Source organism: Polypterus senegalus, chromosome 16 (genome assembly GCF_016835505.1).
Source record: "Polypterus senegalus isolate Bchr_013 chromosome 16, ASM1683550v1, whole genome shotgun sequence".
Lineage (NCBI taxonomy): Eukaryota > Metazoa > Chordata > Cladistia > Polypteriformes > Polypteridae > Polypterus > Polypterus senegalus.
This window is the reverse complement of record NC_053169.1, coordinates 23026662-23054477: the sequence shown is the minus strand read 5'-3', so window position 1 is coordinate 23054477 and position 27816 is coordinate 23026662. Positions and strand designations below refer to the sequence as shown.

Here is a 27816-nt window from a genome sequence, read left to right as displayed (position 1 = left end):
AGTCTCATGTCACATGGCTTCTGATTTTTTTACATGACCGTGTGATGACATTCCAGTACGGTTTCATATTTCTGAAGTATCAAAGCTCGATGGAGCCAGTGCTGCACAAAAGGTTTACAGGTATGGGGAGTTGAGCCAGAAACTCTGCTTTGCTTTCCATTCTGTCATGGTCCATATCACATACAACATCAGACAGACGAGCCTCTCATTTGCTTTCCAGGTCAGAAACACTAAATGTTTTTCATTTCTTGTCACTGCATTGTATGTCTTGTACTGCCGGGTCATCTCTCGTTCACACAGAGCCCATCCCTTCTGTTTCACACAAAATCAAATCGCAGACTAGTGGGAGCAAGGCGCTGGGTATGTCAGACTTCACGACAGCCTTCAGCTTGCTAAGATTATGTATATGAAGTCTATGACTGAAAATATCTGGAAAAGTCATGTAATGCCATGTGGCATTTAGGGATTCAGAGTCTTCGGCTGGACGCCAGTGCCAGGTTGTGGTTTGTGTGGAGTTGGCACGTTTCCTCCGTATCTATGTAGGTCTTGCTAACCTCTGTAATGGAGTGGCACTCAGTTCCAGTTTTCCTGCCTTGTGCCAAGTGGTGCCAGGATAGACACCAGGTCTATGCCACCTTGAAGGATGGAGCATGTTATGATATGTCCAATGGTCATGTATGTGTTCCCTTTTGTGACAAACCTCGTCAAATCCATGGACGCGGTGACAGAGAACCAAACTGAACAGTTACACACAAAGCATCACTCCTCAAAACATGACCCACGTCGAGAGACGTTAATTATAAAAGAACAAAACATCAGGAAGAGGAAGAAGTCAAGGGTTAACTCTTAAAAAAAAAGGTTCATACCCCCTGATTTGCATAAGAAGCCAAAATCAGCAATAAGGTAATACACGCTATACATAAAGAAAGAGCACAAAAGATAATAAACTGAAAGAGGAGAGACGCCGAGCCCGGGATAGTCGGAGGAATTTGAGGAATGCGTCTATCTACCAATGGATCGCCGCTGCTTGACGACTTTCATTGTTCGCCTTCAGTGTCTAAAATGACTTTAATGTGCTTTGATTTGAATAGAAAAGGAGCGCGTCGTACACGCTGACTACTCGTTCAAATGTATTAAAAGGATATTTTTAATATTTTATTAATTTACAGGAAAAAAATCTCCATAATACTCAAGCGAGCTGTATGAAAACTGACGCTTAGCCTGTGGACTCTAATTAATTAAGCGTATTACGTCACGTTTTTGGTTAATTAATAGGCTTAGTAACGTCACGTGTGCTGCATCTTATCCGTCAGTCTCCGCGTGCTCAGTGAAGCTGCAGCGGGAAAAATCGAAAATAACTTGCAAGTTTGATGATATTATGAATATCAGTGATGAATGACACAAGTACATGTGAATAATTAACTAAAGTGTGAACAATTGACATTTAGATACAACCCGTTTATTAATAAGGCAGCAAGAAAAATGACTCCATTGGGTTCGTATTGCTCAGATATCTTCAGAAACAGCAATGAAGGCTGACACGGCGGGCGGCGCAGTTTATCGCTAACTCCACATCTTACCCCGGCCGTGTGGCGTTTGCACCTGCGTTTTCCACTCACATCGTAAAGACGTGGTTGACCTCCCGGGGCTCCGGCTGGGTGTGTTCTACAGGACCCTCGCATTCCATGTCTTTCACTTGGTAGACTCCGGTTTACCATCCTGATTGGGTTACTTGGCTTCCATAAAACGGGTGGATGTCAGTAAGAACAGATGTACACCGACCGAATATTTAAGTGATGGGAACTCTTTTCATTATGCATGCTATCTTTAAGTTTCTGAAAGTTATATACATTTAATTAATCAATGGACGACACAGATGATGGTAGGAAAATATCTAAGTTACCTGATAAATTTTCCGTTTCACAGAAGTATCCAATAACATGACGTTCGTTCGTTAGTGCGGCGGGAATCCCGCGGAGATGAAACGCAAGGTAGGGCTGAGCCGAGCCGAACCATACGACACCAGACCAGTATGAGCAGGACTCACCCACACGGAGCCAATCACATCGCCTTGAAGAATCGGAGAAAACGACCAGGCATTAGATTTATAAAAACGTGTACACGTTGGGATTTAGAAAAGAAAACGTGACGGGAGAACGAATGCATATCTATGGCAACCCTGACTCGGGCAACGTTTTTGGAGACAGTGGGAAATGAGGACTCCCTTGACCAAGTAGGGAAATGCTGCCTAGCCAGCTAAAGAACGACTCGTCGCATACATAGACTGCAGCGAGCTCAGGGTCCGAACACGCTCTAAAGGTGACCTCGGAATGTCCAAGGGGCAGGAGTTACCTGGAGGAGAAGCCGGCTATAAGGCAGCCCGTGAGCAGCAGGTAAGTGGGTTCAGCACAGGGTTGTCAGACGTGCCGATCTGAGCGGCACCGTCCCGAGTTGTATGTAGCAAAAATTTTATACGTTGTGTGCTCGGGTTGTCCTACGCTTGTCTTTCTCATCATGGCTGTTCTTGTGGAATTCGTTTTGAAAGTGATGTGTAACTATGCATGTTCTCTTCTATATGTGAACTTATTTACATATACGTGTACTTATATGTTAAAATTATATATGCTTATATATCTATAATTGCAATGAGAAATCAAGTAAGATCACAAATTTTATTGAACCGATTACTATATGCAAGCTTTGTAGGCAGCGTGATTACAACTTGCCTGAAGAAGAGGCCTGAGCTGCCTCGAAAGGTTTCATATAGTCAGTGATCAGTTGAGTTTGCAAATAGATACTGCTGCAGAGCGGAGTAAAGTGGGCGTGGCATATCATTTTCAACTTCAGCCAATCATATTTAAAACTTGTGTACGTCAGGCAGTGCAGGTTTCTCATTACATCCATAATGGCTAACAGGGTACAATACCTTACTGCTATATCTGTCATTTACGGTAATTAAAATGATGTGTGTATATACAGTCATATGAAAAAGTTTGGGAACCCCTCTTAATTCTTTAATTTTTTGTTTAGCATTGGTTAAGCTTTCAAAGTAGCAACTTCCTTTTAATATATGAGATTTTTTTTTCCTGTACAGTGAATAAAATATGATAAATATCCTTTTACTAGACTTGACATTCCTTATGGAAACCGTAGTATTTCAGCAGTGACATTAAGTTTTCGAGGCAACTCAGGCACCTTCTTCAAGCAAGATGTAATCAAAAGCTTGCATATTGTAATCTTTTTAGTTAGCCAATAAAAGGTGTCATTTTGCTTGGCTTTTCTCTACATTCATAATGGCTAACACGGTACAACACCCTAGTACTACAGGTGACATTTAGTAAATCAGAAATTAAAAGTCTTCTGATCTTAAAAATTGATGAGATGTGGCAAAAAATGTGGGACCCTGAAGGTAAGGGAAGACCTACATATAGAATAGAAAGCAGAGCTGGATTCATGGCAAAATGAGAAGGGAAGAAATAATATTAAGACGCCTCAGAATTGGGCGCACTAGATTAAGTTAGTTATACACCGTAAAAGATGGGACAGCATCCGTCTGGTGTATGCAAGGCTTGCAATCAATTAGAGACAGTTGAGCATATCTCATTAGGGTGTGTGGCTTATAAACGACAACAATTTTAATATTTGAAATCCCCAGGAATGGGTAATTTGACATTGCAACAATTATTAAGGTATGGAGATGAGTTTAAATTTATTCATAGATCCAAATTCTGTTATTTAAGACTACTGTATACAGTAGAGAGTATTTAATTAGAAAATATAAATTATATTGTTTAGGTATTTCTAGTCCTAATTTTTTTTTTTCTTTCCCCTTTCCTGCATCACACTCCTGTCCAGTTGGTGGCAGTAATGCACCTTAAGTTGGTTTGCTAACCGGCATTAAACAAAAGAAGAAGCAGGTAAGTGGGGGTGCAGATGTGGCACTCCGAGGGATGCATTCGGGTGACAACAGTGTGGCACATAAGTTTCTTCAATCCCGAGGAGAGCGTAGAGATGCAGAACTGGTAGCGGACCAAGCAACTGGGAGTGTTAGCGTCACTGCTGAAGATCAGGGCGGTGTGGTGTAATCGGCATCGATGAAGCCAAACGGTTCTTTTTTAGGCCGTTCACCCACAAACGCCGTAAGCGGTTAACTCCATTCTTCCATCTTCCATACCCCAGGGTCGTCGCCATACTTCTCATCAAGCCGATATTTTAATATGTGTTGATGTGACAAACGTATTACACCTCAGATGTTATGAATATGATGCACAGGCTGTATTTTGGTTCCCTTTCAAGAGGGCCAATGCTGCGTATTTGCACTGAAAATAACTTTTTTTTTTTTTTTTTTGGTCAGTTTATATCCACTACCTGTTGTCGCATCTCAAGTAAACTGTGCTGGAAGCCATGAACCATCCGGTAAGGCGCTAAATCCAGTTTTCGTATGGTGTGGGTGCTTGTACGTAAAACATGTTTTCTGCCAACATAAAAAGGCCATTTGCAGCAGCGTCTGGCTTTTCTAACGTAACTGGAACAACTGACAGCACTCCTATTACAATAAGGGCACCTGGTGAGAATGACGCTGCTTTTGCTAACCGTGAGCAGTGACATTCGATTAACGCCCAAGTCGTCTGTGACGCCAGGATGAGACTGACAAACCCTGTGGCTCAGTGGCCTGGGTCAACCCGTGATTCATTTATTCTGAGGCCAAGTGGCGTTGGCAGACAACTTGCTGATGGTGCCGTACGTGATGGCTGGCTAGTTGGTTAGGCAGCTGGCTGAACCCTCCATATGTCATACGGGCTTTACAGTTCATTGTAACAGCAATCGTGTCGTTATGGGTGCCGGGTATTAGTGGCTACCCACTCGGACTCCTGCACCTCACGTCTTTCCCAGACTCCCCCGAGTGCAGAGAAAAGGAACGCAATGGGGTGAAGAGTGCGCTCTGGGCCTGCTCAAGTGCAGGTGGTGCTGGTGTCTGGGTGTGTTGGGTGGGAGGCTGCTAAGCATTATCAATGCATATGTATGAGGCTCATTAGCATAGTCCATATATGGTTGTTTGAGGGTGGCAAACAGGTGGGGGTGGAAGTGTGTTCACCTACACACATTTACAAAATGATTGTGATTTATAAAGAGTAAATGGTGTCATACTTTAAGGTTTATAAATCTTTTTTTCCTGTTTTTCAGTGTATACATATTTTCATGTTCAAATCCAGGCAATGTCTTACATTTGAGACCCCTGGCCCTTGCAGATGTAAGCTCATTCCCACAAGGACCCCACCCAACACCTGCCTTGCTCCGATCAGGATGACTTCAAAGTCTGCTACAAAGATGACCGAGAGGTGGGATATCCCGTTGCAAACCCTGCTTCCAGCTGTTACCAGTCTGCGGTGAACCTTTGGAGGGCCAAGCACCGATGCAGGTCCCGGGAATACTTCATGACCACAGCTTTGATGTTATTGAGGATGTGAAAGAATTCCAGTGCAAAGGTGATGAGCTGGTGAGGGGCCGACCCATTCACATTGAGGTCTTGCTGTATGACGTTACTGGTCGGTCTTCTCCCTTTTTGGTGGCCTGCTTCTCTTCTTAAATCATCGAGACATGCACCCTGGGAAGCCTGGGACTCAGACATTCTATCAGTTGTTGTTGGTATAGCCATTCTCCATCAGGTAGGTGGTCGTCCTTCTTGCTATTACAGACAAGAAAACTCAATTTTCTTGGAGATACAAAGGTGGAAAAACTATGAGGAATTACTTGAGGAGCTTCTGTCTTCCTCCCTAACACCTGAATGTAACATCTCTTTAAAACTCCGTTTCCTTCACTCTCATTTGGATTCCACCACCAAGAGGACATGGGAATGATCGATGATGAACACATGGAGAGGTTCCACCAGGATATCGCTCAGATGGAGAGGCGTTCTGGTGGAAAGCATGAGAAGACATCTGTTGGTCATTACGCTGTGAAACACTTCCAGAGGGTTATATGACAGAACTACCAGGTGACTTCCTTTTGTGAGCAGTAATTACATTTAAAGCAATTGTGTCATTTTTTTTCAAGTTTAAATAATTTTTAAAAATAACCTTTTTCCCTCTCTAATTTTTTTTTATTATAAACCTTCATCCCTCAAAAACTGGATGTGATAGTGCAATGTTTAGATTCACCCTTCAAATCTAGAAAGAACACCTAACATTGTCAGCAGGAGTGAAATGAATATTTATTTTTTTTATTAGATGATTCAACTAACAACTTATGTATGGTGGTGGGAAATCGTGACCCATTATGAGAGGGTGTGATTAGTTCTAAAAATGTATCTGCTCCTTTTATCTTTGTACGGACAGTTCTTTCTTAGAGAGTATTAAATGAATTGGAAAGGACACAGCGCACCCCTGTGGTAATGCGGTGAATAGCCCGTAAGCGGACCGTTTAACAACTGGATTTGACTTTCTGAACCAACTTGATGATTCAAGACGGAGCAGGACGAGTGGCCACTGCAGCCCACAGTCATCGACTGCGCCCTATGGAGGAATATTTCGGACAAAATTAAATGAATAAATAAATGCGTAAATAAATAAAAGTACTGTGAAATGTGAGCATAAATAAATAAATGTGTCATGAAATGAGAGCCTAAATAAATAAATGTCACGATTTTATTTAATAATATTTTGAACTGAACAACTTTGCCACTGATCAGAGCTGTACAGTTGTTTGAAAAAGTAGCTGCGAATATGCACCTTGCTTTATACTCGTAAAACAAGGGTCAAATAATCAGTTCAAAATATTAGTTGGAGCTGCTTTAGGCATTCCATGTCAAAGTACCTAAACTAATACAGCTGTTGCAGTTTACCGTATATCAGACTCGCTCATTCGCCTTGTGATCGTCTTCTCCGATACACCATATAGATCTGCAATCTGTCGTACTTTTAAACCGCATAGCAGAAGGTGTTCTATTGACTCAGCTGGAATGTCGTCCAGAGCAGGGAACTGCATCACCTGAACTGGAGTATAGTAGAGTCCGTTCCACCAGTTCTTCGATATTTTCAAAAATAGTTTCATCTATATCGGAGTCTAAAAGGGCCGCCAACATTGTAATTTCTTCCGATAAATCTTCAATTCTCTCACTGAAATACGTAATATCTTCGGCAGAATCCATTTCATCGGCAGTAGTAAACATTTCTCTAATTAATTCTTGTGTTATCGATTCACCAATCAGTAACTAGAGGGCGTGTTAGAGCCCACCCTCTCAACTTTGACGAGAGAAAGTGACAGTTTTACTTCAAGTCGTATTTCATGACGGTTTGCAGGAATGTTACGGACAAAATGAAATAAATAAATAAGCAACGAAAAACATATTTCGTGACACATTTATTTATTTATGCTCTCATTTCATGATACATTTATTTATCAAGGCTTCATTTCATGATACATTTATTTATTTATGCTCTCATTTCATGACAAATTTATTAAGGCTTCATTTCATGATACATTTATTTATTTATTTATGCTCACATTTCACAATACTTTTATTTATTTGCGCTTTTATTAATTTATTTATTTAATTTTGTCCGAAATAGTCCTCCAAAGCGCCCACCCTGCGTTTGGCACATTTTAATGTCCACGTGCAGCTCTTATTGGAGAGGCCTAACACTGCACGCGTATAGAAACGGCAGAGTAAGAAACTAAAATGTAACAAAAGTGGCCGTAATTCGCACAGTTGTGCCCAGCAGCCTCAGGGGTCGGGTCCGACTCCTGGCCATGGCTCATCAGGGCCACCTCGGAATTGCGAAATTAAAGCAACGCTGCAGGGACCTAGTCGGGTGGCCTGGCATTGACCGTGACTTAGAAGAGCTGGTACGCAACTGTGCACCATGCTTAATAAGTGGTAAGATTGGCCCCCCGCCAATGCCTCCTCTCTAACCCTTGGCCTGGCCTGATCAGCCTTGGCAACACATTCAAGTTGATATCTGTGGCGAATTAAAAGGTGTGCCACATCACCAGCGCCTCTTGGCAGTCGCATACGACCTTCACGCAAAGTGGCCAGAGGTCATTTCCCATGGGCTCAGTCACAGCAGAGTCCCTCATCGGTTTTCTGGACACACTGTTTGCTCGCTGGGGTTCACCAAAATGCATTACAACGGATAATGGTCCACAGTTCACATCTGCTGTGTTCACTGATTTTGTCCAAAACCGGGGTATACGCCATATTAAAACATCCTTTTATCACCCCCAGGCTAATTGAGGGGTTGAACGCTTTAATCAAAGCCTATAAAATGGCCTCAGGGCTCGCCTGTCTCAGGGTTTCTCTTTTAATGAAGCACTGCCACAGACCCTGCTGCTCAGCATGTTACGACTGGGGCTTCCCCAGCCAAACTTATGCTAGGCCGTGAGCTGGAACTACCCTTGCATAGACGTCGTCCCCCTACAACTTTTTTCACCCACCAAGTCAGCTGAGTCAAACGTGCAAAAGCGACAAGCAAAGTCCCAGCATGATTTCAACAGGAAGAGGAGAATACGGATTCCCAATTTCAAGCTGATGGACTGGGTTAGGGTCTGCCGCCCATGCCGCTCTAGCAAGCTTCACTCCTTCTGGTCATCACCCCTTCAGATTAAGAGCCTTTCAGTTAGTGGATGGGTCTCGGTGGCACGCCAGCAGGCTGCGCAAGGTGCCAGCCCCTTCAGGATCTGATAGCATCATCAAGGGCAACCCTACCTCAGATGACACAACTTGGATGTCCAAGGCCCACCTTCTTCTTCCCCTGAATTAAGGTGACCAGAATTTTTTGAGCCATTCCGGGGACATGGGTTTTGGGGGGCTAGAGGAGCGTAGACTACATACAAAGCGAAAACTTATCATGTGATTTCTCGCCAACGTTGCAGGATGCGGTAAAGCATAACCTCCGTCAAAACACCGCGCATGCGCGCCGAGTTCAAATTATCCTGGTGATGAGATACATTCAAAAAAGTGAACCAGCTGAAACCAGGGACGAAATCTTAAACCGGGGACAAAACGGGGACATGTTTCTGAGTGGGGACGGATGTCCGAAAACGACGGCTGTCCCTGGAAAACTGTGACGGATGGTCACCTTACCTGAATACAGAATCTCAACCCACTGCTAGCAGTGGAACCCCATTATCTCGAGCTGCAAGACTGCGTTCAAGGCCTGCCCGCTTCCAAGACTTTCTAACCTCTTTTCACACCTAATTCAATTGGTGGAAGAGGGGGGAAAACGTTGTATATGGTTGTTAAATGAGGCTTTTATGTTCGGGTGTTGATTGCTATGGTCTGCGTCTTTTGAGACGTATGACTGCTGGAGGGAGGGTTGTGGTTTAAAAAGGCACGCTGTATGGCGAGTTGGTTAAACACTGTTAACAATAAACAACATTTAAAACGTTATTCTGAGTGTGTCACTACTTCAATCTAGAGAACACTACAACCAGATTTGCCAAAATACGCAATTCAGAGAACAAGTCCTGAGCATCAATATCGGAACCAGTCGTTTCATCTGTTAATATCACATTGAGATCCTCACAGGATTTAATCAAATCCGCATCACTTAGACATTTTATTCTCTCATAATTATAAAGAAAACCAAAGTAATCATAATGACCTTTCATTTGGTCAAAGCGCTCAGTCATTGACGATATCACTTGGTCAAGCAATACATCGAAAAACTCAATGCGATATTTATCCTTTGGATCAAGTATTGGTTGATCTTGCGCTTTGTAGTCAAAATTTTACTCAAATTGTCTGTGCACTCTTCTTCTGCGCAAGCTTTCTGGTGCAGGAAAGCTAATTTCTTGTGGATTAATTTCCAATTCGTTCCTTCCCCGGGAAAGGGCAGTAAGCTTAGCATTAAACTTCGTAGTACTGATACGTAGCTTGCGTCGATCTTAAAAAAACAACCCTCGAATGATGGGGTCCCGGTGTTCTGACGATTTGTCCTACTTTGTCGAAGTATCCTACCGTAGTTTATTTAAATGGCAGATACGGTATATACACCGTATATGTTACACCCATCCGTTTATTGTAAGTCGTAACATTAAACTTACGCATACCCAAAGACATTCTGTATGGTGAATTGGCCGCAGGACACCGCCCCATTGGTCGCCCACATCTTCGCTTCAAAGATGTCTGTAAACGCGATCTCAAGCTGACTGGCATCGACCCTGACAGTTGGGAACAGCTTGCTGATGACCGGAACGCCTGGCGCCAGACTGTCCATGAAGGCATCAAGAGGGGTGAGCAACATCGCAGTCAACAGATGGAAACCAGAAGGCAAAGGAGAAAAATGAGACAGCAGAAACAGGACTCGGGGCCCCCCATACAGCTTCACCTGCAGCCACTGTAGAAGAGACTGTCGATCTAGGATCGGACTGCTGAGTCACTCCAGACGCTGCTCTCAAAAACACAACTGAAGATCATTCCAGAGCGCAAACATCATCTTTCGAGATGGACGAATGCCTACTACTAACATTAAACTTATAACGTTATACCATGTCATCATTTAACATGTATTTAGAAGTCGTCTATCAAATTTATGTAAATGTTAACATATTTAAATTTATTCTATATGGATCATGTAATAAATACATTAATGTAGTAAGGCTAAGAAAAGCATACATATTACTGAAATACAGTAACAGCTCAAACTTCAACACTAGGTAGGACAGATCGACGAACAGTTGGTAAGCTTCGAGAAAAGTTGCATAATTTTAGTCTGCGCATGAGTAGTATCAGTGAGTAGATCATTTCGATGGGTAGGATGTTTCGTTAGAACACCGGCTCTCTTCCTCCAACTGGACACAGAGTCCATTACATTCGTGATATTACAGCTCTCTGAATAACTAAAATACTGAGATGTATACGTGATATCATTATCATAATGATAGGAGTTAAAAGCACGTTATTAAACATGTTTTTTACTTCGATGAAATAATTTACTGCAGCAGTACTCAGGGGTGGCACTGGGCAGAGGAAGAATCGGTGGCTCCTTCGCCCGCCAATGTCAGTAAAGTAGCTTATGCACGGTGGATGGCCTCGTCCGTTGCAGACACTGCATAGCCGCCTCGTGCTTATGACACAAGCATTTAACTTTTGCCAAAATTTGTCGCTGCGTTTTTAGCTGTGTTGTTATTTTCTCTTTCTGTGTTATATTCAATATAGCAAAATACCCGCGCTTCGCAGCGGAGAAGTAGTAAGTTAAAGAAGCAATAAAAAAGAAAAGGAAACATTTTGAAAATAACGTAACATGATTGTCAATGTTATTGTTTTGTCACTGTTGTGAGTGATGAGTGTTGTTGTCATATATATATATATTTACACACACACACTAACATATATATATACATATCTATACATATACACATATATACATATATATACATATCTACACATATACACATACATATACATACACACATACATACATACACACACATATATACACACAAATACATATATATATATATACATACATACACACACACATATATAAACATATATATACATATACATACATATCTACATATATACACACACAGCTATTTCGTATCAGTGCAATACGCTGTTTGTTAAAACGGATGACACCCGCTCTTACGTGCAAGTCTGCGTGGATATTATGAACTATCGTATTTGTTCAAGTTCTATTTAAATTTTAAATAGAAGGAATTTTTATTTAGTCGACAGAAATATCTTTGGTAGGAATGGTAAAAACAGACAGGAATATTATTCCTGAATAAATCAACTCAAACCTTAAACAACTTATAATATTTTGCTCTCCATAAAAATATATCCTGTCTAAATTATACAAGTTAGAAATAAAGTAAACATTAAAAGAACAAACATTCAAATTTCTTTACTCTTATGTAATTTTATATATAAAAATAAACTTAGATTTTAAATATCCCAAAAGATTTTGCTCTCCATAAAAATATATCCTGTCAAAATTATACAAATTCAAATATGAACATGCTGCATAACAAAACCTAGAAATATAAATAAAATGTGTTCCTTTCAGCAATAACAAATCAAATCATTCAGTTGTCTTTGCTCATATGTCATTTTAGAGCTGGACGCCTGGCATCTTTTTTTGGCCACAGGTTCGTTTCTGTTTGGTGTGAGGTTCTGTGTTGTGGAGATTCTCAGGATGGATTGCAGGTGCTCATCAGTGAGGCGACTCCTGTGTGCTGTTTTGTTAGTCTTTATCACTGAGAAGAGCTTCTCACACAGATATGTGCTACCAAACATGCACAAGGTTCGAGCCGCATGTAGACGGACTTTTTTTGTTCTTCAAAGTCACCAAAGCGCCGTGCAAACTCAGTGCGCTCAGTTTATCAGCAAAGTGCGTATTTGGGAACACCGTAGTGACGACTTGGTTTAACATTACTTGGCAACAGGGAAAGTGGGGCAAGTGGTTGTGTCTCCCATAAAAGCAGCTCAATTGAAATCACTTTGTGATTGTGCACGGGTAAAAACGTCCGCTGAAGTGTCAGATTCTTATTTAATTCTTCTGCTTTCTGTATCTGTTTTGTTTTATAGTGCCGTCTTAGATTAAATTCTGTAATTACAGCCACATTAGCTCCACAAATGAGACACACGGGTTCAGTAAACATATACTCAGCCTCCCATCGGTTTTTAAAGGCTCTATTTTCAGAATCAACTTTTCTCTTCAGCATCGTGTGAGCTAGCTTCGCAATAACTTGCAGCATCATAAGCTAGACTTGATTAACGCGGTAACTGTTCGGCAAGGCAGCTGAAGCGCTGCATTATGGGATCTGTAGTTTATTGTGTTACCAGCGCTTCATATACCCGGGCTTTAATAACAATAATACAGTATATAAAATGATCTCGGGGCGGATATAATTACGCCGGGCGGATGTGGCCCTGACCCTTGAGTTTGACACATATGGACTAAATAGAACTTGAAAAGATATATTTTTCAAATGTGATCGCGCAATTCAGATAGAGTTGACGCAAGACTACAGCCTGCATGCCTCAATAAGTCATCCTCCCTTGCCCTTACTTTTTACCGTTCATCTAATGAATACACTGAGTATGGCTTTACCAAAACAATCATTGATGGCGAATAAAGTATCCATTATTCGAGTATGTAGATCGGGTATATATATATACATATATATATATATATACCAGCGTATCAGCGAGAAGTAGTGTGTTAAAAAGCTAGAAAAGAAAAGGGAACATTTTAAAAATAACGTAACATGACTGTCAATATACAGTATTTGTTTTGTGAGTGTTACTGAGTGTTGCTGTCATCAAGGATTTGATTATCATTATTTCTTTCAATCAGGTTCGTATTTGTAGGATGTGTTGTGTTCAAGTTACATTCCGTGTTTGTCAATCGTTGTAAAGATGACAGGTTTCATTCATCGATTCGTTTCTTACTGCATCAATAAACAGCTCGTCTTCTTCTTTATCTGAGACCTGACACACTGCATGCACGGGTTTTTACACTGTCTTCCTTTAGCGGGACATTGACTTTTCCAACGTGTGCTTTGTTTCCGCAGTAGTTGGATTTATGAATATGCTTGTATGTATCAGACGCTTCATATTTTTTGCTGCCTTTTCAATTGTGTAATTCGGTTTTTGTTCAGCGCTCTTTGGAACTGTTGCCTTTTATCTGTGCACTGCGTCAGTTCACGTGAGCCGCTCGGTGTACATGCATCGAAGGTTCCCAGCTGTGCTGGTGCCATCTGGTGCTATGTCCATGGCTGTATTTAATGTTACCTTAGTCCTGGCACTTAAAACTTTCTCTCGCAGTTTCGCTGAGTTTGTGTCAAACACCACCCTGACCATCTCATCTTCCTCTCCATAAGCACAGTCCTTAACCCGTGAATATTTAGTGGCAGTTTGCTATTGGATTGCCGCTGACGGATGGCCTTATATGGGCAGGCACTAAATTACAAACGCCAGCGGCAGCCTGTCTATGAACTTAATTTAAAGTGTAGGTTTACATGTGCTTTGTTTCAGTAGCAGAACTCATGAATATGGTTGTATATGTCACTCGCTCGCTTCTTATTGTTTCGCTGCCTTCTCAATTATATAATGCATATTTTCTTCAGCGCTTTTTGAGGTCTTCCTGGTTTTCTATGTACTGCGTGATTACGTGGGAGGCGTGATGATGTCACACGAAACTCCGCCCCCACGGCGTTGAAGCTCATCTCCATTACAGTAAATGGGGAAAAACTGCTTCCAGTTATGACCATTACGCGTAGAATTTCGATATAAAACCTGCCCAACTTTTGTAAGGAAGCTGTAAGGAATGAACCTGCCAAATTTCAGCCTTCCACCCACACGGGAAGTTGGAGAATTAGTGATGAGTGAGTGAGTGAGTGAGTGAGTGAGTATATATTGGCGTAGCCGTCACTGCAGTCAGTGCTTTTCTTTACCCAAGTAACCGATCGCCACACAATCAGCTCTGTAATAGAAGTTAAGCCATCTGTAAGCTTAGTGCCGATTCTTCAAAACGTTTAGGGAACATTGAAATATCTTCGTAGTACATGTTTAATTATTCTATCCTTAACGCCAGTCCTAGAGAAGAATATAGATTATTTAAATGAAGTTAAAGTTTTATCTGTATAATTTAATAAACATATTTTGCTGCATTTCACCTTAAAAATTATATCGTCATCATATGTAAATACGCGCTTTATAAAGTGGCTCAGGTTGTGCGATATTATAACTGTAGTGCAAGTTTACAGTGGGGTGATTGTACTAACAGTTCTACAAGGAGCAATTGATTGGCTGCATTTAAAGTTCTTGGGATGAAACTGTTTCTGATCCGCGAGGTCTGTACAGGAAAGGCTTTAAAACGTTTTGCAGTGGCAGAGACAGCGTGTCCATGAAACTGTATACCGATAATTCTCTTTCCGATCAGCTGCTGTTGTGATTCATACTCAGATACAGTGATATAAATACTCTGAGTCGTGCAGTTAGAGTAATATGGAAAAAGATGATCCGCTGTGGCAACTCCTAAAGGGAGGAGCTGAAAGAAGAAGAAGAAAAATAAGAAGAGGAAGGTGCAGTGAGAGTAACAACGCTAAAGCAGTTATGGTATTTGGAATACTATGGCTGTTCCCTGGACCATTATATTGTTACAAGTTAATTACAATCAGATGCGTTACACTAATAAACAATATGTGGTTAGTTTCAGTGTATTTATAAAGCCGCGTCAGGAAAATAAGGAGTAACCACACAGGAACAGTAGCACTGGTTTGACGCTGGGTGCCGCCAGTCTGCAAAACCGAGCGGAAAACTTGCGTACGACAAGGCATGAGGTACCGTGGAAAAGTGCGTGGCTTTACGCCAAGTGTAGGTTTTATACATCGCGATTTGAACGTGGAAAAGTTCTTACGCAACATTTCTGTGCGTACGCACCGTTTATACGTGAGGCTCCTGATGACAACAGACCAGTGGCACTTACATCTCGAAGACCTTTGAGAGACTGGCACTGGACTCTAGGAGTCCTCTTGTGGTAGACCACCTGGACCCACTGAAGTCTGCCTGTCGGACAAAGACTGGAGTGGATGATACAATTATCTGTCAGCTTCACAAGGCTTATCATCACTTGGACAAAGCTGGCAGCACTGTGAGGATTCTGTTTTTTGATTTCTGCAGTGCCTTCAGTACCATCCAGGACTCCCTATTAAGGGGTAAACTCTGAGCTATGCAGGTGGGTGAGAGCCTGTGGTGTCCTGGATAACGGGCAGATTGGGAGACTCAAGGACTGTGTGAGCACCACAAGGAACAGGCCCATCTCCTGTCCTTGTCACTCTGTACACCTCCGACTATAAATCTGACAACAGGTCATGTCACTTATAGACATCCTCAGATGGTTCTGCATTTAAGGAGTGTATTGATAACGGGGATGGACAGAGGAGAGGAGTCAGGGGGAGAACGTTGAGAATCATCTGCAACTTAACATCTAAAAAAACCAAAGAACTGCTTGTTGACTTTCACCTCACCAAAGAGCCCCTGTGTCCAGTCACTAGTCAGGTAGCAGATGTAGAGGTGGTCCTTTCCTACAAGTACTTGTGGGTCCACATTAATGACAGGTAGTACTGGTCTTGTAACACAGAGTAACTGTAGAGAAAGGGCAGGGCAGACTCTTTTTTCTTAGGAGACCGTGCTCTGACGTCACATCTGTTGAAGACCATGGAGTGGCTACTGCTTCACCACCTGAGGCCATAGGTCCGCCATGCCGTCGACCCTCTGCAGCTTGCATACCAGGAGAAGGTGGGAGCGGAGGATGCCATCATCTATATGCTACACCGATCCCTCTCCCACTTGGACAGAGGCAGTGGTGCTGTAAGAATTATGTTTTTGGACTTCTCTAGCGCCTTCAGCACCATCCAACCTCTGCTCCTTAGGGACAAGCTGACTGAGATGGGAGTAGACTCGCACCTGGTGGCATGGATTGTGGACTATCTTACAGACAGACCTCAGTATGTGCGTCTTGGGAACTGCAGGTCTGACATTGTGTTTAGCAATACAGGGGCGCCGCAGGGGACTGTACTTTCTTCAGTCCTGTTCAATCTATATACATCAGACTTCCAATATGACTCGGAGTCCTGCCACGTGCAAAACTTCGCTGACGACACTGCTATTGTGGGCTGCATCAGGAGTGGGCAGCAGGAGGAGTACAGGAGGCTAATCAAAGACTTTGTTAAATGGTGCGACTCAAACCACTTACATCTTAACACCAGCAAAACCAAGGAGCTGGTGGTGGATTTTAGGAGGCCTAAGCCCCTCATGGACCCTGTGATCATCAGAGGTGACTGTGTGCAGAGGGTACAGGCCTATAAATATCTGGGAGTGCAGCTGGATGACAAATTGGACTGGACTGCCAATACTGATGCTCTGTGTAAGAAAGGACAGAGCCGACTATACTTTCTGAGAAGGTTGGCGCCCTTCAACATCTGCAATAAGATGCTGCAGATGTTCTACCAGACGGTTGTGGTGAGTGCCCTCTTCTACACGGTGGTGTGCTGGGGAGGCAGCATAAAGAAGAGGGACACCTCACGTCTGGACAAACTGGTGAGGAAGGCAGGCTCTATTGTAGGAGTAAAGTTGGACAGTTTAACATCTGTGGCAGAGTGATGGGTGCTGAGCAAACTCCTGTCAATCATGAAGAATCCACTGCATCCACTGAACAGTGTCATCTCCAGGTAGAGGAGTAGCTTCAGTGACAGACTGCTGTCACCATCCTGCTCCACTGACAGACTGAGGAGATCGTTCCTCCCCCACACTATGCGACTCTTAAATTCCACCCTGGGGGGTAAACGCTAACATTACTCAAAGTTATTGTCTGCTTTTTTTTTTTCTCATTTTTATTACTCTTTAATTTAATATTGTTTTTTGTATCAGTATACTGCTGCTGGATTATGTGAATTTCCCCTTGGGATTAATAAAGTATCTATCTATCTATCTATCTATCTTTAAGGTGGCAAGTGACATCCTTCACATCTTCTATAAGCTCTATGATGGCCAGTGGGATTTTTCTACGCTGTGGTGCACTGAACTGGTAAGACCACTTCAAGGGAGGCCCACTGAATCAATAGGCTAATTAAAAGGGCAAGCTAATGAAGGAATTAAAACAAAACTGAGTGCCATTATGAACAACGCTGCTCATCCTCTCTGTAACACACTAACTCTGTGTGGACTTTCAGCAGAAGTGTGTGAAGAAACGGTATGGGGGTCCTTCATACCAACAGCAAAATGCCTGCATAACGTCTCACAGGGACTGTGACAGCCAAGTCAGAAGTTTTCTTTCTTTTTCATTTTCTTGCTTTTTAGTCATTCCAGTGTGTACTCAGATCAAAGTGTGTGTGTGTATATTTATTTCTTTATTTAAAGATGTTCTGAAAAAAACCTAAATTTTCCTCAGGGGATGGATACAGTCCTACCTGTCTATTAAACATTAATGAAAAAAAGTATAGGGATATTTCATTATGGCTAAAAGACACGCCACCTAGAAGCAAAAAACTACAACTCTTAAAAATGAAAGTGCCAGAGGTGCATTAGGGGGGCCAATTTTGGTTCGTACAAGAACCATCCAGACTGAGGTTCCAGAAAGACCCATTTATTTATTTGGGTCTGTAGCTGTCCCATAAATAGCCATGGATAACGGATTTACTGAACACCAGTTGCTTCCTGATCTTAAACGGACTCTTACTGCATACAATGACAGAGGCGAATTTCTGCTTTTCTTGACCCCTCGGCCTCCTCCTAGGTATCCCACTAATCATTTCTGTTTTCAAAGCCCAAAGAACCCATTCCAGAAGTAAACGGCTCTTTGTCAAGCGACTGTTTTACCCCACAATCTGGTGACGTGCCTTTATTTTTATTATTATTATTATCACACTAATTTTAACTTCACCTGTTTGTTGTCTAGTACAAACCTTGTAATCGATATTTAACCCACTTCCTATTGTCCAAATGACTTGAATTTCTGCACACTTACTCACTTCCGATGACAATAACATGAATCAATAACCACTTTCACTAACTGATCAATTAATCCATTGTGACGGGCGGCCAGGACGCCCCTGCTGCATATGTTCAGGGGAAGCAACCATGGGCAACACAATACTTCCCCCGGGACACTTGGTGGCAGCCTCCCTGGCCGACAGTGATTCTCCAACCGTCCCGCAGGGCTCCATGGGAGATGGAGTTCTCCACAGCCCAGTTGGGAACCAGGGTGGCCGCTAGGGGGTGCTGCCTGGATTTCACAGCCCAGCTGAACCAATGCCCAAAAGGGGCCAGCCGCTCTTGTTGCAGAAACCCCTGGCAGTGCCTGCGGAACCCCACAGAGCTGCAGAGAACTCCAACCCCCATGAAGCCCTGGGGGAGTCCGAGGCACCGCTGCAACCCAGGGGTGCTGCCATCTAGCATCCAGGGGAAGATACTGGACTTCCGGGGACAAGGTGAAGGGGCGTCCCGGCCAGGCATGGACCCCGGCCATCTGTCACACCATGTAAAGTAAGAAATCAAATTGTCATATAAAGAACAGTTAAAGATTTCACCAATAGATGGCGCTAGTAACAGAGAGAAATATTAAAGAAAGTGATAAAATATTGATTACAAAATTATACTAAAACAAACCTAAGACTAAAAAGTTGAAAATAATATCCAACCCGCTATATCCTAACACAGGGTCACGGAGGTTGGCTGTAACCAATCCCAGCCAACATAGGGCGCAAGGCAGGAGCAAACCCCGGGCAGGGTGCCAGCCCACCACAAGTTGAAAATACTATAGATATATATATATAAAAAAATACTTTTAAACTTAATACAAGTGTGGTTTTTAAAAAGTGTACTAAAAAGTAAAAAATAAGTCTCTCATACATCACTTGTAAAATAAAAGCGTGGGCGCCTTTCATCAATCAACATCAAAAAACACTTCTTAAAATCTTAGCATCTTGCAAGTGATGTATGAGAGACTTATTTTTTACTTTTTAGTACACTTTTAAACTTAATACAAGTGTGGCTTTTAAAAAGTATTTTTTTATATATATTTAAGAGTGTAAATATTTCATTATAAATAATAGTTAAACTTCACACAATCATAAAAATATTCAAATGCAGTCGACATTGATAAAATAGTAACATTTATTCAGTTTTTACAAATGACTGATATAAAACAGTAATTTGTTATTATTCAAAGTCTTCGATTCTGCAACTAGGCCTGTGGGACCCCTTACACAAAGGGTTATAAAAGTAGACTTTAAACTCTTTCCCCTAAAGTTAAACACTTTACAATCTGAAGAGGTTTAATCACAGACTCTGCCTTCTGCCATCACGCCCAACCCCGACTTGTATTCACCGTAGTTACAAACTCACGGCTCCTTAGATTTTTTTTTTTTTTTTAGATCTGGTGGGCTCAAACCAAATTTTAGAAATCTATAGATTTTTTTTTTTATACATATTAACTTGTGCTCTTCTAATTTGAATCCTTGCAACAAGAACGCTTTACAGGAAAAAAAAAAGCCAAGAAGTGGTTTAAGAGAAGGAAGGGCCTTGCAACGGAGACCGACAGGAGCTGCCAGAACAGTCCGAGGCGCAGGAAGGACTGGGCAGACAGACATCAGCCACCTTCACACACACTTTTAATGAAACACCCTTTAAAAAAAAAAAAAAAAATCCTTAACTTCAATACTGATTCAGGTATACAGAAATAAAATCTTTTGAACACAGACCATCAATAATTCTCCCTTACACAAACGTATTATATTGCTTTCAATATGTATACAGCGATTTAAAACACAAACCTTCTCACATAAGGCAAAAAAGGAGAAATTCTCAAATCCTGAGGACATAATATAAATAAGTTAAAAAACAAAAAAACAAAAAAAAAAAACACTTAATTTTCAGTTGTTCATTAAACATAAACAGCAGAGTGTAGGCATAAGTGACAAATACCATAAATTAAAAAAAAAAAGCGACTGTAAACTTGTCAGTAAAAGCTCACATAAATACGCATTTACAAAACACAATCTGTATGCTGCTGATTAATTCAACCAGAACAACTCTGTATATTTTGTTAACTTCGAACGTATATAAAAAACGGAATTCCTTACTCTTTATTTTTGGTTACTGTTTTAACAAACCAAATAAACAAAAAAAGAAATTACCATAACTTTGCATTAACTTTGATTGAATAATTAAAGAACAAATTCCTTTGAAAAAGACATTTAATCAGTTTAACTCAAAAGATATCTGACCGTAGTAGAAATGACGTTTTGTAGAAGATACTACCTTCCTTCATCTTGAGGTGCAAATCTGTTTAGGCCCAACTGCTACTTCAAGGACATCTCCTTACTTTTCACATAATCAGCAATCGCAAGGGCTGCCTTGTTTCCTAATTAATATCTAAAATCAGTCCAATATACACATGAAGAGTTAGTGCAGGAAAATATCAATTATTGCTTTATTTAGGCTTAAAACGCAGTAGCTGTGACCCTAAAACTGATCTATCAAATCTGATGCAGGAGAAGAAAAAAACAAGTTTGCCTCCATTTCTGAAAACTCGCTTGCCAAACATACGAGGTGAGTATTTTAAAAACTGTGGCATCAGGAAGCACATTGCCATGAAAATTAAGGCTAAAGCTTTCACTGAATTTTTGGTTGAAAGAGGCGAATATACACATCGGTAATATCGTCGCTGGAATGAAAGAAAGTTTTAAATTGCATATTCAGTATTTTACCATGTAATAAAATTAGGCAGGACAACACCGAGCTAGTGGCCAAACTGCAAGTGCTTCACAATGTATTTTATTCAAGGAGAGGTGTTTTTTTTTTTTAGTTGTTGTTAGACAACACAAAAATGAAAAAGATCCTTTGTTCCATCCTTAGGAGGAATTCAGTCCTACGGAGACTGTGTCCGCATGAACACAGAGTCATTTGCATATTTCACAACAGTCCTTCACAGACACCAAGTCGAAGGTCCTTCATTCACTCACTCCATCTTTGACATCTCGTACTTTGTTACCATTATTTCCTGTGGAGCAAACAAATGATACTCTGAAACCTGCATAGTCTAATAAATGGCTATTCTTAAAATGCACAACTGCAGTTGTAAATAAAGGAAATACAATTCAATAAAACGTACACTTGTGAGTATACACTGCTGGTCAAAAGTTTTAGAACACCAAAGTTTTGTTCAGTTTTTATGGAAATGCAGAGTCTAATGTCTTAATGTTTCGTGAAATCAAGGCATGGAACAAATAAACGTGTACAGAATTTTATTTCAATTTTTGGTTCATCAAAGTAGCCACCTTTTGCCGATATAACAGCCAAACACACACGTGGCCTTCTTTCTATAAGGGAAATCAAATATTCATCAGAAAGATCTCAACACTGTTGCAGAGGTTCCCACAAACGCGTTGCATGTGCGGGTTGATTTCCTTTCATTCTTCTGTCCAGTTCATCCCAATCTAACTCAATGGAGTTCAAGTCTGGAGACTGTGCTGGCCATTCCATGTTTTGAAATGGACCTTCTTGTTCTGTTCTTTAAACGCAGTTCTGACATAGCCTGGAGGTATGTTTTGGGGTATTGTCTTACTGTAGTATGAACCCCAGAAGGTACTGTGTGGTGCTGCAAAATGCTTGTGATTCAGAATGCCAGTCACAACTCTGCTTCCAGCAGAAGAACCCTAGATCATCACAATTCCTCCTCTATGTTGGACAGCTGGTGTCACACACTGAGGAACCTTCCTTTCACCAACTCAGTGGCATACAAACACCCTGCGTGGTGAACTGAGGATTTCAAATTTTGATTCATCGGTCCATAAGACCTTCTTCCAGTCTGTAGTAGGCCACAGCTGGTATTTCAAGGCCCTATTTTGTCCTTTAAGGAATGGCTTTCTTATTGTCACTTGCCCTGTTAAACCTGCAGCACAAAGTCTCCTCTTGACAGTGAAACTGACACACTGTTAAACTCTGATTGAAGTTGTTGTGCTGTGAGGCGCCTATCAAGCTGGTGACCCTCAGAAATGTGTCTTCTGACTGGCTTGTGACTTTGGGTCTGCCAGATCTCTTCCAGCTTCCAATTGTCTGTGGAAATGTGTAGGAGACCACCATACTCACGGACACTTTGAGATATATATATATGTATTTATTTATTTCAATTTCTCTAAATGAAAGGACTACACTTCTAAAGGTAATAATATTCTGTCTCATTTCATTAGTTAATTTCTATTGGAATTTAATACTTTCTACAGTGTAATATTGTCCAAGTAGTACTTCAGAGGATGTAGCAACACAGTCTGTTCCAGCTCGGCTTTAAGACAGAAAAAGGGGTTTTTAAGCAGTCAACAGAAGGTTGGGACACCTGTTCAAATTGTTTGCTTCAACTTGCAAGGCTGAATTCACTTTTAGGTTGTAACCTATTAGTTGTTCCCTGTAGAAGGCCCATTTTGAACATTCCGAAATTTCCTTTTTTATAAGTTTTTGCTAACCTAAACTTAAATTTAAACCTCTGACAATTTACTGCTTGTATTTTCACCATTTTATGTCAATTTTTGCATTTCATCTGATTAAATTTCAAACTTCTGACCAGTAGTGTAGTGGAGTTTAAAAACAATTCCATAAATAATCCATAAAAATGAGGTTAAAACACTTTAAAAGTACAGTCCCCGTTGCATCATCTAACGTCTGTCTCCTCACTTACCTCCAGTTGACGTCCTGCAACTGATGACATGTCTGACAGTTCAACCGACCTTCTGCACCCTTACTCCTAGGCCTGGGCCCCTGTAGCCTTTTCTGACTACCAGCCAAGCAACACTCCAAGCCTCCAACTCTTGGTGTCAGGTTTGTGCCCCTGAGGTCCATGGCACCACCCATAGGATGCCTCATTGTGCCTTCCATTACGCCTATGGCTCCCACTGCCTTTCTCCTGGCCTTATGTGGAGTTGCTCCAACCAAACAGCACATAAGTCACTCAGCGGGAGTAGCCATTCAGCCCCTAAGCATTGACTGCAAGCTTCCTAAGGGACTTCCTCCCAGCTGCCTGCCTCCTCTTGCGCTCGCTCTCTCTTTCTCTCTCCTGTCTACTCGTTCACAAGCACTGGCTTCCTTTTGCCCCCTGCCTTCTGTTTCTCTCCCATCCTTTAACCTCCGTTTCTTTCTTTTCCTTTTTGTCTTCTGATTCTCTTATCGATTCTCATGCCAGCTCTTCGTTATATGCCTCAGTGGGTGCAGTGTCCCAATCGCGCCCCGCAGGAAGCCGATGAAGCAAAGAACTGAGACAGACCGCACTCATGTGCAGGCACCTCTTATCCCAATTACTCCACCAACTCCCCGCAGCTGTGTGAGCATGTACACCCACGGAGAGCGAGTCAGCCATTTATTTATTTATTTATTAAAAATCAGACACTTTTTTCTACGTCACGGACCTGCTATACAACAGGAGGTTCTCTCCTGGCAATGCTCTCTATCATCACCCAAGGATTCCTACAGTGCTGTGTTTCTAGACTCCAATTCCCATACAGTTCTGTGGGTGTCCAAACTGGGGCTACTTGTTAGGGACGCTGCCACCTATTAATTTGGGGGATGAACTGCTCCCAGTTTCCAACTCTCATGAGTCCCTTCTATCTCTAAGCATCCCAGCCAGGAAAGAATTTATAATGCATCCTGGGGCTGGGTAGTATCTGCAACCTGGCCATCCTTCCTCCTCAATTATGGCCAAAATGCCCATCTATCTTCCTAGGCAGTAAAAAAACATTTCCAGTTTGCTTAGTGGCTGCTCCGAGAGAATCGTATTTCGATTCAAGCCCATGCATTAATCACTGCCAAAACTGAACATAATCAAATAACCAGTCAGCATGAAAAGGTGGGTCAAGGTGCATCAACAGTTGGGGCAAATGTGATGCAAAGAGAAACTGACAAGCCTCATCCAGATTGTTCCCTTGTTTTTAAGCTCTTACAAACTTTGGGAAAAAGGACTCGCAGTTTATGTTATAAGAAAAAAAATGAACCAAATTAGGTTTCTGCTCTTTGTTGCCAGGCAGCCTACGATATGAGTAGGAGCTTCACCATTTGGAAGAATCTTTGACAAGAACTGCTGTACATTCTGACAAAGAAAAAACGATTGAAGTGTTTTGGACCCTTCTCATGGGAAACCAGTGGAGGCACTTAATCCACCAAAACTCATTCCAGTACTCTACACCTCCGAGATCTTCTAGGAATGTCTGGGAACTTTGGATTGTTGCGACAGGAGACACAGATCAAAAGTATGAAATGCTATTTCAAAAGTATTAAGAAGATGAATTTTATACATTAGTTACAAACAAAATGATTAATGATTATATATTTAGAATTAGAAGAATATTTATTACCTCATCGGAATCCAGAAGAGCAGGAAGTGCTCTAAAATAAAGAACATCACACTTTAACAACAGATATAATATTAACATATGGTAAGACTTTTCACATACATTTAGATTGTGTTGTCAAACTGCAACTTTTGATGTACACTCAAACATTTCAAATATGAGATGACAAGATAGAAATGAAACAAAAGTGCAAACTTCCACCCTTTTTTCTTCTGTGTTGCTCTATGGAACCTCTGATGTAGCCCTTAGGCTACCTACACAGCACTACCACGTTTTCATTTAGAAATGCAGACATTTGTCTCCGTTTTTGACTTTCATTCACACTACATCAGCATTTTCAACCCATGAAAATAAACACTTCTGAAAACGCTCTCCAGAGCCAGATACGTTTAAAAAGGCCCTTTGCAGTATTTTAATGTAGACAGAAAAAAAAACAAGATTTATAAAAAAGCAGACTCCGCTGCACTCTGGTTAGTTCATACTTATTACATGCCTTTTACCTGATTCTGGTTGTGTTCTGCTCATTACAACCTCTCACTTCCTAACTAGTCACCATTTGCAGAAGAAACACATATTCCGACATAAGACTTGTTACGATGTTTACATGTAGGCATCTAAATTAAGTTTTATGTGATTTTTACAAATTGTGGTCAAGCAACCACTCACACCGCACAATAGAGATGCCAGTCATATATGTTGTGGGTCCACTGAGCCCCAAACCCAAGACACAGCAATACACCACAGGTTATTGGAATAAATGGTATTTATTCACACAAAGAACTTTTCCAAAATCACTTCAAAACACAATAAATTCACAAAATTCTACAAAAAGCCAAACAATTCAGCCCACAAGGAATCAACTGAAAATATGTAAACTTAAAAACAACAAAAAATTAAACCAGTACTTACACATCTGACAGAGAGGGAATGTTGTCTTCAACCCACTTTAGATCTTCATCCTAAAAAAATAATAACCACCTTTATGTGTGCTTTTTACATTTTTAAACATATTTGTAAATATGTATCTCATATACGATTCTACTTAATTTTTGTTTAGCACATGATGCACTCCTAACATATGGAATCTTCCAAGCTACATTTTCAACATGAAACTCCAGTCTTTTACATCAGTGACTTGTAATTAAGTTTGTGTTTTCTAATTACATACCCTTTCATTGTTAGCACGTTATCTGAGTAACTCACTACAGAATTTCAGATGGAGAAATGTTGAGTAAGGAATATATATATATATATATATATATATATATATATATATATATATATATATATATATATATATATATATATATATATATATATATATATATATATATACTGTATTAATATGCATGCAAAAAAACTGGAACCTTCAAAATAACTTAAGATTCCTGGAAACCTGATAAACAGCAAATTCAAACTGACAACTTCCAAAATAAAGAAAAAAACAATTTACAGCTGTTCATTTTTACATACCACAAAGTCAAGTTATGGAAAAAAAAAAATCAGTATATGTAAATAAAATCAAATGGTAAGCATTTAACTGATATGACCACATTACCAATAAAAGAATCTTGACAATATATAGTACACTATATGCATATAGCTGGGCAATAAAAACTAAATCAATCTCCAGTGTAATATTTCTGAAGAGGAATTCCCTCCATCCAACCAAATCATTAATCAGAGGGTAATATTTGCTTTTTAACAAACAGGTTTCAGGCTCTCGTGTTCTTTTGCCAAATCAAAAATCAGGATTATTTCCAAATGAATTAAGAAAAAGAAATCAGGTGCTCAATAACCTGAACTAAACTAAATAATATTAATAACTATATGGGGAGTATACAATAAAGACATTCAATTAAGCAAATTGAATTAAAAGGCAAGAAAAGACATTTAAAAAGAAATATTACCCAGAGGTTAGGAATCTCCACTTCAGAATCAAGCAATTTGAAGTCACTAATCACTACTTTCTGAATTAAATACAGTACAGTATACATTTCTCTGAACATTTGCCGGCTTATACCAATAATTAGTAGTACTGACCATCGCGCCATCTACTGGTTTTGCTCTTCCATTGCTTTCGGATTTTGATGATCTTAATTTAATACCATCAGCTAGAACAGACAAACATATATTTTTAATTATGCATATCTTGTACAATTTAATCTTCTTTTAAAAATGTCCAGATGCAAGTTAATCTACACAGTTGACCTCACTGCTGTGGGATCCTTTAAACTGAAAACTGAAAGTTCTAAGATTTTCAGAATCCACCTTGTGCAGATTACAATTCCTTCAAATTCTATGCAACACGAAGCATGCTTTCGAGTTTTTCATGAATACCTAGATTTTCTGATACAGAAAATTCTTCAATTTCTTCATCATCAGAGTCATCAATCAGGGGTGTGAAGGCATACCTAACAACAAAATGAAATTAATTGGGTCCCCAAACATTACTACATCTGAAACAGAACATCTTCCACAAGAAATACCTTTGATTGTTAGTGGAAGGTCTCCACAGAAACATAATCACCAAAAGAATAATTGAAAATAAAAATCTCCAGAAAGCATCGTCCACCCACAGCTCCATCCAGTCCTGTTAAAATATTTAGAATTTATTAAATGTTTATTAAACTTTTAAAATTGCAAACTTCCTATCTAATAAATTCATGCAGCAGATGTCATTGCTATAAAAAGCAAACATTACAGAATATGCACTTACAGACTGGCACACTGCTAACTGGAAATTCTTTGCTGTCCAAACCATAAATACTAAAGAGGCTAGAATAAAAAATAAAAGTGTGATAAAGTATACTGTATATATAAATAAATACTATATATATGAGCACAAAGATGAGTCATTATAGAAACCTAATCAAGACCTGGTTTAACTGCATGCAAGAGTTCTATAAATTAATTTACATTTACACATTTTGGAGAACAAAATTTAATCAAACTGCAGTTAAACTTTAA

At 40.5% G+C, this 27816-nt stretch overlaps 1 protein-coding gene and 1 long non-coding RNA gene across 2 annotated transcripts in view; one reads left to right on the top strand and one right to left on the bottom strand.

Annotated features, from left to right (window-relative positions):
• Positions 1–1321: 1321 nt before the first annotated feature.
• On the top strand, positions 1322–6525 carry LOC120516945. Its single transcript, XR_005630950.1, has 3 exons — positions 1322–2393; positions 4355–4416; positions 5185–6525. It is a non-coding gene; the product is annotated as an uncharacterized LOC120516945 (long non-coding RNA).
• Positions 6526–19866: 13341 nt separating this feature from the next.
• tmem87b (transmembrane protein 87B) overlaps positions 19867–27816 on the bottom strand; it is a 32940-nt gene continuing 24990 nt past the window's right edge. Inside the window, exons 15-21 of the mRNA XM_039739002.1 lie at positions 27566–27624; positions 27336–27439; positions 27187–27260; positions 26890–26960; positions 25756–25805; positions 24850–24880; positions 19867–21512 (exon numbers count right to left, since the gene is read on the bottom strand). Of these exons, the coding sequence (XP_039594936.1) occupies positions 21471–21512; positions 24850–24880; positions 25756–25805; positions 26890–26960; positions 27187–27260; positions 27336–27439; positions 27566–27624 (431 nt within the window). The 3' untranslated portion in view covers positions 19867–21470. The remainder of the gene's footprint in view (positions 21513–24849; positions 24881–25755; positions 25806–26889; positions 26961–27186; positions 27261–27335; positions 27440–27565; positions 27625–27816) is intronic.